The sequence below is a fragment of the Saccopteryx bilineata genome, chromosome 4 (genome assembly GCF_036850765.1).
Source record: "Saccopteryx bilineata isolate mSacBil1 chromosome 4, mSacBil1_pri_phased_curated, whole genome shotgun sequence".
Lineage (NCBI taxonomy): Eukaryota > Metazoa > Chordata > Mammalia > Chiroptera > Emballonuridae > Saccopteryx > Saccopteryx bilineata.
This window is the reverse complement of record NC_089493.1, coordinates 124,596,346-124,608,539: the sequence shown is the minus strand read 5'-3', so window position 1 is coordinate 124,608,539 and position 12,194 is coordinate 124,596,346. Positions and strand designations below refer to the sequence as shown.

Here is a 12,194-nt window from a genome sequence, read left to right as displayed (position 1 = left end):
ATAATATTATATAAATTTAGAAAATTATATAAATATTATATAATTAGAATATTATATAAATTATATATATTAATATTATATAAATATTATATAAATTTAGAATATTATATAAATTAACCCCATTAATCAGGGTTTGAGGGGATTTGTTCCTATTTTGAAAGTTCTATTCTGGGTAAGACACTATCAAAGAGCACTGCATACTGCAGAGAAAGTGTTCATGAAAAGAAGAGTCAATTGATACAACAAACTTCAGGCCTGACAGTCGCAGAGCTCCAGGGAAAAGCAACCTGGTCTCATCTCTCCAGGCAGAGGAGAACAGAAGCTCCATCTCCACACATGCTGCAGATGGCTTTTCCAGTCTACCTGAATCATTACCAGCTAGAAGCAGCGGTCATTGGGACTTGGACATGAGCTACAAAGTATAGAATTGTGACAACAATTCCAGTGCCATGCGGACTTTTCCTGGATGTGGACTTTTCCTGGACTCCTGCTCCTTGGGACAGCTCCTAACAGACTGAACTGGGGTTGGGTTGCATTTGCAGGGATTTGACATGGTGTTGGTGCCAACTTGGACTTGGTGAACATGTTAAGGGCACTACTCTTTTATGGATTCTTGCTGTATTGGCCAAGAGTTTGCTTAAAGGCCTTAATCACTGTAAAAAAAATAGAAGACTGGATAAAGAAGATGTGGCACATATACACTATGGTATACTACTCAGCCATAAGAAATGATGACATCAGATCATTTACAACAAAATAGTGGGATCTTGATAACATTATACGGAGTGAAATAAGTAAATCAGAAAAAACAAAAAAAAACAAAAAACTTCAGGCCTGGCCAATCATCTCCTCGGCAACAGAGACTGATATGAAGAGTGGGAACATGCCCATATTCAGCCAGAGTCCTTTCCTAGAACTAATATATAAATGCTGAGAAAATACAGCACCAATAGAAAGAACTGCTTGTGTAGCCAGGGTCCTGTTTCCTCCTAAATGAGCAACCTAGTCTGCAGTAAACAGGGTGAAGCCAGCACACAGGAAAACAGGAAAAGCAGACAAAAAATAGGACCAGAAAGAGGTCCCTGCTGCTCTTTCTTCCCCTCTGTGAGCTCCTCCAAAAATACTTCCAGCTATGAGAATTCACTATCACTGTTGGGCAAACAAGTATGTTAGGCTTGCTCGCTTGCACTTTGCCTAATTGGTCCATGAGCACAGGGCGCACCTTGTGTGTATAGTCTGTGTAAGGCTGGCCGTTGTTTGCTTTGCTATTGTTTGCCAGGGAAGTGGTTTTCAACCACGACTGTTTGGCTTGAGTTCGAAGAGAGAGAAAGAGAAGCAGTTTTTCCCTGCCTGCTTGCTCATCCGCCATTGTGAGACTTTAATAAACAGAATGGCTCGCCATTTTCTGGCTCCCCAGTTCCTTTCCCATCTGCTCGAATCCAATGGGAACCTGCATGGCTACAGCCACTGGCCTTACAACCACCTAAACTAATGTGATTTCTGTTTGGTCACTAGTACATGAAAGATAATAATGTATTTTTGCCATGCTACATTGCATGTAGCCCTAATTTCAAGGGTTTATGAAACATGGGTTTTTAAAAATTGACTTTTTAAAAGAATCCTCCTTAAACCAGAGCATCATACGTGTGGGTAAGCAATAATGATGGCACCTCTTTACAAGATTTTTCTAGAAACCCTTAGCTAACCTGTAGAAAAATTTGAGATTTAAAAAAATAGTATTAGTGATAGTACTCAAGAGAACCCCTTTGTATGTGGTTAAAACTCAATTATTAACATCCAAATAACTTACTAAAAATGTATTTTTTAAATGTATTAATGATGTCCCTGGCTGGTGGCTCAGTGGATAGAGCGTTGACCTGGCATATGGACATCCCAGTTCGATCCCCAGTCAGGGCACACATGAGAAGCAACTATCAGTTTCTCTTCCCTTCTCCTTTTCCTCCCCCTTCTTTTTCTCTTCTTCTCCTGAAGCCAGTGGCTCAACTGGTTCCAGTGTTGGCCTGGGTGCTGAGGACAGCTCGGTTGGTCCAAGCATCATGCCCAGACGGGATTACCAGGTGGATCCCAATCGAGACACATGTGGGACTCAGTCTCACTATATACCCTCCTCCCACTTAAAAACTGTATCAATAAATATATAAATATAGCCTGTCCTGTGGTGGCGCAGTGGATAAAGTGTCAACCTGGAAATGCTGAGGTTGCCGGTTCAAAACCCTGGGCTTGCCTGGTCAAGACATGTATGGGAGTTGATGCTTTCTGCTCCTCCCCCCTTCTCTCTCTCTCTCTCTCTCTTTCTCCCCTCTATAATGAATAAATAAAATCTTTTTTAAATAAATAAATATATAAATATAAAGGTAACTTTTTACAATACTTACTTTAATTTCTGGTTGAAACCAACTCTGTGTCTTTGTGTCAAATACATGAACATCATTATGCCATCCCCAGAATATCTGCTCTTCCTAAAACAGAAATTTTTAAAATATTTAAAAGATTTTATAGCTTTTAGGTTATTTTTACAGTTCCACTGTGTCCTTGCTGGTGAAATAGTAGACACTTTTACAAAAATCAAGTTGCCGCTGTAGTTATAAAGCCGGGGTGCACACTAGTGGCTCAGAGTGGCCCCAACAGAGGGCCCTCGCCTGGTGACTTCCCTTCTCCCAGCATTGCCTGCAGTGTGTTCTACTTTCCTAGCTAACAATTTTCCAATTTTCCCCAAGGATTGTCTCTTTTAAAATTGAAGAGGACAGAATGATATTTATAGTTTGAAATGTTTCTCTAAAGCACATTCTCAGAATCCCCAGTCTCTGCTATTAGAAACATTAGGGGCCTGACCTGTGGTGGTGCAGTTGATAAAGCATTGACCTGGAACACTGAGGTCACCGGTTCGAAACCCTGGGCTTGCCTGGTCAAGGCACATATGGGAGTTGATGCTTCCAGTTCCTCCCTCCTTCTTTCTCAATCTACTCTCTCTAAAATGAATAAATAAAATCTTTAAAAAAAAAAAAAAAAGAAACATTAGGGGACTATGGTATCACTTTGCAAAAAGGTTCCAACCAATTCTACTTAAGCAAGCGATTTTCTCTGATAGGTCAGACTTATGCTCACGTTCTTCTTTGTCTTCTAAGAGGCAAAATTGTTAGCAATAAAGTTAGCAGCTTTATTGTATTGAGCACCTTCCAGATTGATAGAATCCTGTATGAAAGCTTTCCTCTATGCCAGGTTTATGTGTTTTTTCTTTTTTTTCTGAAATACATAATTTTTGTCAGGACTTGTCAAACTAAAAAATTTACTTAGTTTAGAATCTATAAACAAAACAAAGCAAAACAACTCCACTGTACTCCAAAAATTTCAGGACATGCTTGTTAGCCTAACTGTATGAGGAGAGAAAAGAATGAGAGATTTCATTGATGAATAAAATAGATATAAACAAGCCTGACAAGTTGGTGGCGCAGTGGATAGAGCGTTGGACTGGGATGCGGAAGGACCCAGGTTCAAGACCCTGAGGTCGCCAGCTTGAGCGCGGGCTCATCTGGCTTGAGCAAATAAAAGCTTACAGCTTGGACCCAAGGTCGCTGACTCGAGCAAGGGGTTACTCGGTCTGCTGAAGGCCACGGTCAAGACACATATGAGGAAGCAATCAATGAACAACTAAGGAGTCCCAACAAAAAACGGATGATTGATGCTTCTCATCTCTCTCCATTCCTGTCTGTCTGTCCCTATCTATCTCTCTCTCTGACTCTCTCTCTGTCCCTATAAAAAAAATAGATATAAACAATGGGAAGTTATATTTCTGAAAATTATCCATAATACTGTAAGTAGCTAAGCTTTAAAGAGATTTCATATTAAGAGCTAAAAAATCATGTAAATACATGGAGAAAAAATACCCATATAGAAGAGATATATACAAATTGTTCATATATATTAATAATGTACAATAATAATGTATGCTAGTAAAAGGTACAACTGTGTATAGGTGGTGGATCAATGGTTTTTAAAGTTATCTTCTAAAGGATTTCATTTTTATTAATTATGACTTCTTTCATTAATAATAGTTTATTCTCTAACCAGTAAGAAGAAGGAAAAATAATATCACTATCAACCAACTCCTGTGTAAGCCCATCAGAGCTACGACTAGTTCTAGTCTGTGGACCTAAAAGCAGGTGTGTGTCAGCAACAGCCATTCTGGTTACCTAAGAACAAAGGTTTTCTAAGTTGTGCTAAAGCCTCTACTAGTCTAACAGAAGCAGGTATGAGTGATTAACTATGTAAGAAAAGAAATTATTCTTCCAGGAGCCATTAAGGTGATAGAACCTCTTCAAACTGAATCCAAATTTGAAAGAGAGAAAATACACTTTTTTCCATAGTGTCAATTATAGAAAATGAGAAAGAGTGGGCTAATTATTTCTAAAACTTCTAAGGTGATATTAGAGAAAAATGGAAGCAGTGATTACTCTCTTACCCATGATGCATCATGAACATCAAAACAGTCTTGGAGTTCACTGTGTTTCCTACATCCGTAGCCGCCAAAATATATTAATCTGAAAAACAAATACAAACAGACACACTGTATAAGTTCTTTCATTCTGTTTATAGAAAGTTGAATGAGATCATTTATTTCGCCCTAACAACCTAAACAAACGAGATACCGTCACGCACCTTATAAGGATATTTCAGTCAACAAAACCAAAAAAGTTATAAGTGATGTTGCAGCCATCATAATGTTGTACAACACATTACTCACACATTTGTAGTGATGCTGGTGTAAACAAATCTACTGTGTTACTGGTTATACAAAGTACATGGTAATAAACAACTCAGTTACTGGCTTATTATGTACTATACGGTGGTACCTTGTGATACGAACAGACCAACATACGAATTTTTTAAGATACAAGCTGTAACTCGGTCCATATTTTTGTTCGAGATCTGAGCAAAATTCCAAGATATGAGTCGTGATTCAGGAAACTGCCGCTAGTTGGCAAGTTGGCGCACGAGTCCAGTATCGGCAGTTTGATATACGAGTTGACTGACTAGCTCGGTTAACAGAACAACTTAAATTCGTATCTCAAGATACCACTATACTTTCTATCATTACTTTAGAGTCTACTCGTTCTAATCATTAAAAAAAGTTTGCTTTACAGTGGTGTGCCATGGTATGCCAGCAACAGCCTCATACATCTTGTGTTTACCTACTCTCTTAATCAGGGGTCCCCAAACTTTTTACACAGGGGGCCAGCCAGTTCATTGTCCCTCAGACCGTTGGAGGGCCGAACTATAAAAAAAACTATGAACAAATCCCTATGCACACTAAACATATCTTATTTTAAAGTAAAAAACCAAAACGGAAACAAATACAATATTTAAAATAAAAATAAAGAACAAGTAAATTTAAATCAACAAAACTGACCAATATTTCAATGGGAACTATGGGCCTGCTTTTGGCTAATGAGATGGTCAATGTGCCCATCTCACTGACCACCAATGAAAGAGGTGCCCCTTCCAGAAGTGTGGCCGGGGCCGAATAAATGGCCTCAAGGGGCCGCATGCAGCCCACAGGCCGTAGTTTGGGGACCCCTGCTCTTAACTGTATCATTTTCTCTAGTGCTTGATTTAATCTTGTAGGTTTTTGGTTTTTGGTATAGTAACATACAGAACAATTTTGTAGCCTAGAAACAGGAGGCTATATCATATAGCCTAGGTATGTAGTAGGCTATACCATGTAGGTTTGTGTAATATACTCAATGATGTTCACACAATGACAAAATTGCTTAAAAACACATTTCTTAGAATGTATTCCCATCATTAAGTGATGCATGACTGTAAACTACACAACTATAGTTTAGAAAAAGTCAAATGCTAATAAGGGAACAAAGAGACCTAAATGAACTAATTCCAGGAAGTGATGAGCTCTCAGTAGGAGAGGGGAGACCCATGGTTGCTTCATCCCAGGAGTAATAGCAAGAGGAGGAAGAATCCAGCACAGACAGGATTTCTAAAAGAAATGACCCCCAAAGTTAACAGCCACATGTAGGCTGGCAGGACAAATTAGAATTTCAAGAAATTCAGGCACAGAGGGAGTTTGAACCCACTCAACAACTCTTTTGCATAGTCTTCAGAGAGGGCTCAGGGTTAGTCAGCAACAGCCAGAAGGACAGACGCAAAGGAGAGCTGAGCAAACCCTGAGGTAAGCTGAACTTTTAGGGCAGGAGATCTGAAAGAAATGCCTCAGAAACATGCCAAGCCATATGGCATCCCGGGTGACTGTCCCCAAAAGGCCAGAGGAGGAGGTAGAAGGCTGAAAGATACCTCCAAAGGTACAGAGAGCATAAGATGGGAATGGGGAGCAAAGGGAACACCCTAGTTACTCAGAGATCTACCAAGTAGGCTATACAACAGGAAAGAGCTCCCACAGCTCAGAGAGGCGAGAACTCAATGGTGAGGCTCAGCTGAAAACATCTAGACAACCTCTAGTGCTCAAGCACGAGGCCCAGGAAAGTGGACATAGCAATGAAAAATAACAATAAACTTGAAGACAGGTCAATAATAGATAAGTACCAAAATGAATCAATGATTTAAATGTAAAAATTAAATTTAAGGCCCTGGCTAGTTGCTCAGTGGTAGAGCATTGACCCGGCGTATAAAAGTCCCAGGTTTGATTCCTGGTCAGGGCACACAGGAGAAGCAACCATTTGCTTCTCCTCCCCTTCCTCTTCTCTATCTTTTCCCCTCTTGAAGCCATGGCTCAATTCGAGTGCCTTGGCCCTTGGCACTGAGGATGGCTCTGTGGAGCCTCTGCCTCAGGTGCTAAAAATAGTTCAGTTGCGAGCATATGCCCCAGATGGGTAGAGCATTGCCCTCGATTGGGGTCGCTGGGTGGATCCAGGTCAGGGCACATGTAGGAGTCTTTCTATCTCCTTTCCTCTCATTTAAATACAAAAATAAAATAAAATAAATTTTAAAAGCATTGGAAGAAAAGTTGGGAGAATTAGATTATAACTTTGCAGTACAAAAAAAGCCTTTGCAATGAAGACTTAAAATAAAGAAGCCACAAAATAAACTACTGATAAATTTACCTAAGTAAATGCTGTTTAATGCATGCAAAACACATTTGAAGCAAAGTCAAAAGAGAGTGACAAACTGGAAAATAAGTTTCATATCATAGCACAGTCACAGACTACTAATCTCTTTAATCCATAAATATAGAAACTCCTAGAAACTGAGATCATAAATACCAACAATAGAAAATAATTAGCAAAAGATGTCAACAAACAGGCCAGAGAAAAAGGAATAAAAATTGCCATTAAACATATGAAAATACATTCAAACTCACACACACAAAAAAATATTTTTCATGAAAATTAAAATAAGACTGAGACACCCCTTCTGAAGTGGCAGAAAAGGGACTGTTTGTCTGCAAACTCTTGGCAAGCTATGGAGTAATGAGCATTCCATCATGAGATTGCAAAAGCAGCACAACTTCTATGGAGAAAAGATTGGCAACATTTATTACCATAGTTTGAATTGTGTCCTCCCCATATTCACATGTTGAAGTCTTAATCCTCAGTACCTCAGAATATGACCTTGTTTGAAACCAGGGTGTTGACAGAGGAGGGCCCTGGAGACAGACAAGCAAGCACGGGAAGATTGCTATTGCGAAGCAGAGACAGAGGAGTGGTTCTTCTACTGCCAGGGAACACGAAGGACTGCTGATAATCACCAGAAATCAGGTGACAGTCATAGATTCTTCCTCAAAACTCCGAGAAGGAATCTACCCTGCTGACATCTTGATCTCAGACTCTTAACCTACAGGACCATGAGACAATACACATCACTGTCCAGTGGTTTCCAACCGCCAGTCTGCGGACCACTGCAGGTCTACCAGGAGTTTCCCGCCAGTCAGTGAGAGTCACCACCAGGCTGAAAAACACTGGAAGCCACTCAGTTTGTGGGACTATGTTTCAGCAGCCTTAGTAACTAAACAGCTACAAAAGGATAAATTCAGGGCCTACTGACCCAGCCATCTAATTATATATATATATATATATATCTGATAGGTACACACACACACACAGAGTCATTTAAAGCACAGTTTGTAATGGCAAAGAAGTTCAAACAATTTACAGAGTAAAGGTTAAATAAGCAATGGTATGTATATTCACAAAGGAGAATACTATGCAGCTGCAAAAAACAAAAAAAAAAAAAAAACAAGCTTCCTAACTAGGGACAGAGAAAGACGAAAGATCTCCATGGTGTGTGTACTGCTCACAGAAAGAAGCAGATGAAGAACAGTGTACAGAGCACACGCGGGTATTTGTGTAAGAGGAGGGTAAGAAGAGGAATGCGCCTGACCTGTGGTGGCGCAGGGGATAAAGCGTCGGCCTGGAAATGCTGAGGTCGCCGGTTCAAAACCCTGGGCTTGCCTGGTCAAGGCACATATGGGAGTTGATGCTTCCAGCTCCTCCTCCCTTCTCTCCCTCTCTCTTTCCTTTCTAAAAAAAAAAAAAAGAAAGACACTGCCTTTCATCAGAAAGAGTGTCAAAAAACAAAAAACAAAAAAAAAAAAGAAGAGGAATGCATACATACATATATGCATACATACATACTTGCTTCTGTTTACATAATGTAACACCCATGGCAGTGGTTTCCAAACTTGTTTGTACCCTGCAATCATCACCTGAGGAACTTCAAAACCCATACTCCTACAGACTGTAATTTAATTAGTCTGCGTATCACCAGGGCTTTGGAATTTTTTTATTTTTCTTGAGGCAGGGACAGAGAGACAGACAGAACATTGAGCTGCTCCTTCATGTGCCCTGACCAGAAGTTGAACCAGCAACCCTCTGTGCTCTGGGACAACACTCCAACCAATCAAGCTATGTGGCCAGGGCTTAATTTTTATTGATATTTTAAAGAGTCAGAGACAGAAAGGGGGTTAAAAGGGGAGGGAAAGGGAAGCATTCATTTGTTGTTCCACTCAGTGGTGTATTCTTTGGTTGGTTCCCCTGTGTGCCCTGACTGGGGATCGAGACCTCAACCTTGTTGTTTCGGGACGACACTCTTTACTGAGTAAGCTAACTGGCCAGGACCTGGGCTTTGTAATTTTTAAAAGATCCTCAGGTAGTTCCAATGGCAGACAATTTGGGAACCACTGTCTTAAGAATACAAAAGACATCAATAGAAGTAGCTATCTGTGTGTGGGGAGCAGGGATGGGAGCGGGAGCCAGAGCTGTCACTGTATTTTAATGTGGTTTGAACCATGTGAATGTATTAATTATCTAGAAAATTTAACTAAGAAAATTAATTTAAAAAACAAACAGTTGCTAATCCCTTCACCTTCTTAAAAAATATAAAGTTCTCTGTTAAAAAAAAAAAAAAGATGCTTCCACGTGTTTATTTTTATAACTTAGCTGTTCCAGGGTTTAAAACTGCTATTACCGGAGAAGAAAAGATGGCGCTGGAGTAGGCGAATGTACCAACATCCACCTCCCAGAACCAAAGTGGATTACAAAATAATTTTAAGAACTATCACCTGGAAAAACCAACTTTGGACTAAACTAAGAGGACTCTTCAATTAAGGAACAGTGAAGAAGTCACACCGAGACTGATAGAAAAACAGAATTGCGGAGAGGGCTGCCCAGCTCCCTGGAGTGAACGGCAGCCGGGAGAGAGGCGGGAAGTGAGTTTAGCAGAGAGGGGAGGGTCCTGAGCCCCAGAAAAAAAGCCTGCAGACCCAGAGCCCAGAAGAGGCATAAGGACAGTATTTAGCTAGAATCAAGTCAGGATACTGTTTGTGAGAAAGAGACTGATTTCTCAGACCCAGGATTCTTCTTAAAGGGACCACGCAGAACAACTCTCTCACAACCACTCACCAGGAGCTCTGGGGGACAGGGAGAGAGGAGAGTACCAGAGTAGCAGGAAGAGAGTGTAATCTAGGAGGCACAGGGAGAAACATTTTAGGAGACAGCCACCCTAACCCCTGGAATGAGTCACTCCCTAAATGTGAAGTGAATATTTCCCCTGGAAACAGCAATACCAGCAAAGGGAAGCAGGAGAGCAGCCAAACAAGCTCCCCCACGGCACTCAGAGCAGAGTCGCTTAGAAGGAGGGAGCTTTCAGGTCTACAGTAGTGAGTGTTAGGGTCTGAGCTGCAGTGCCCACACTCCACACGGATGAGGAGGGCGGGCGGCGGCGGGAAGCAGAGGCGTGGTTCTGTCAGCAGGGGCAGAAGCCTGCTGGCTGCCACTGGGCTCACATGTGAGCTCAGTCTTGCCCGGCTGGGGAGGAGTAGGCATACAAAAGCAGTAAAGACCAGCTGCCAGCGGCCTGTAATCCAGCCTGCGGGAGAAGGGCGGGAACTCCAGAAGAAGTGGAGACCAGCCCCTGAGCAAGAGCATAGGACCACAGCCTTGCCCCGCCCATGAATCGAAGCTTGTGGCCTGACTTGGGAGCCGGCTCCTCCCACGAGGGCGGAGCCAAAAGCCCAAAACAGGCGGAGTTTTACTACTGAGCTGAGCGTGGGCACACAGTCCTACCCAGCCGGTAGTGCCAAGGCTAGCAGCTGTTCCACAAGCGGGCTCCTCCTGCAAGGGCAGAGCAAAAGCCCAGAAACAGGCAGAAACCCGCAGCTGAGCAAAGGTGCTCCCCATTGCCCTCAGGGCCGAGCATAACGCCACCCACGGGGGCGAGGCAAAGGCCAAGGCTACCAAGGCTTGTGCACCCGAGCACGTGATCACAGCCACTCCCATGAAGGAGAGGATGGAAACCACAGCAACAGCCCCAATGGGCAGGCACCAGCAACGCCCAAACCCAAAAGCCCTAGGCAGCAACAGAAGAGGGGGTGGCGGGCCTACAGACAGACCATACCTAGAGAACAAAGGCCATACCCAGTGGACTCCAGTGGCCAAACTCTTCTTTTACACAGAGAAAATGTGAAGGCAAAAAAAATGCAACAAAAATGAACCGAGAGAAATCCCCAGAAAAGGACCTAAATGAATCAGATATAACCAAATTACCAGATGCAGAGTTTAAAATAACGATTGTTAGGATGCTCAAAGATATTAGAACAACAATACATGGTCTTTACGAACACATAAATAAAGAGATAGCAAATATAAAATAGGACATTGAAATAATAAAAAAAAATCAGTCAGAAATGACAAATACAATATCTGAAATAAAGAACACAATGGAAGGAATTAAAAGCAGGATGGATGAAGCGGAGAATCGAATCAGCGAGCTAGAGGACATGATAAATAAAGGCACGGAAGTAGAGTAGTAAAAAGAAAAGAGACTCAAAAAGTCTAAGAAAACTCTAAGACAGCTCTGTGACAACATGAAGAGAAATAACATCCATATCATAGGGGTTCTAGAAGAAGAGAAAGAACAAGAGATAGAGACTTTGTTCAAGCATATCGTAGCTGAAAACTTCACTCAGTTAAGGCAGGAAAACATCTCACATGTTCAGGAAGCACAGAGAACTCCATTAAGAAGAAACCCAAAGAAATCAACACCAAGACATACCATAATTAAAATACCAAAGCTAAGTGATAAAGAGAAAATATTAAAAGCGGCTAGAGAAAAAATGATTATCAACTAAAAAGGAGCCCCCATAAGGATGACTTCTGAATTCTCAACAGAAACACTTGAGGCCAGAAGGGAATGGCAAGAAATATTCAAAGTAATGCAGAACAAGAGCCTACAACCAAGACTACTTTATCCAGCAAGGCTATCATTTAAAATTGAAGGAGAAATAAAAAGCTTCCCAGACAAAAAACAACTCAAGGAATTCATTACAACCAAACCAATGCTGCAGGAAATGTCAAGGGGCCTGTTGTAAACAGAACAAAGTGGGAAAAGAATATAGCAAAAAAGGAATACAGCTTTAAAAAATAAAATGGCAATAAACAACTACATATCAATAATAACCATAAATGTAAATGGATTAAATGATCCAATCAAAAGACATAGGGTAGCTGCGTGGATAAGAAAACAGGACCCGTACATATGCTGTCTACAAGAGACACACCTTAGAACAAAAGATACACATAGAGAAGGTAAAAGGATGGAAAAAAACATTTAATGCAAATGGAAATGAAAAAAAAAGCTGGGGTAGCAATACTTATATCAGACAAATTGGACTCTAAAATAAAGGATATAGTAAGAGATAAAGAAGG

General features: G+C 41.1%; 1 protein-coding gene across 3 annotated transcripts in view; it reads right to left on the bottom strand.

Moving 5' to 3' along the window:
• Positions 1-12,194, bottom strand: part of KLHDC1 (kelch domain containing 1) — a 71,350-nt gene that overhangs the window by 29,012 nt on the left and 30,144 nt on the right. For all 3 annotated transcript variants that reach the window (XM_066277921.1, XM_066277919.1, XM_066277922.1), the window contains exons 5-6: positions 4,481-4,559; positions 2,397-2,480 (exon numbers count right to left, since the gene is read on the bottom strand). In XM_066277921.1, coding sequence (XP_066134018.1) covers positions 2,397-2,480; positions 4,481-4,559 — 163 coding nt within the window. The remainder of the gene's footprint in view (positions 1-2,396; positions 2,481-4,480; positions 4,560-12,194) is intronic.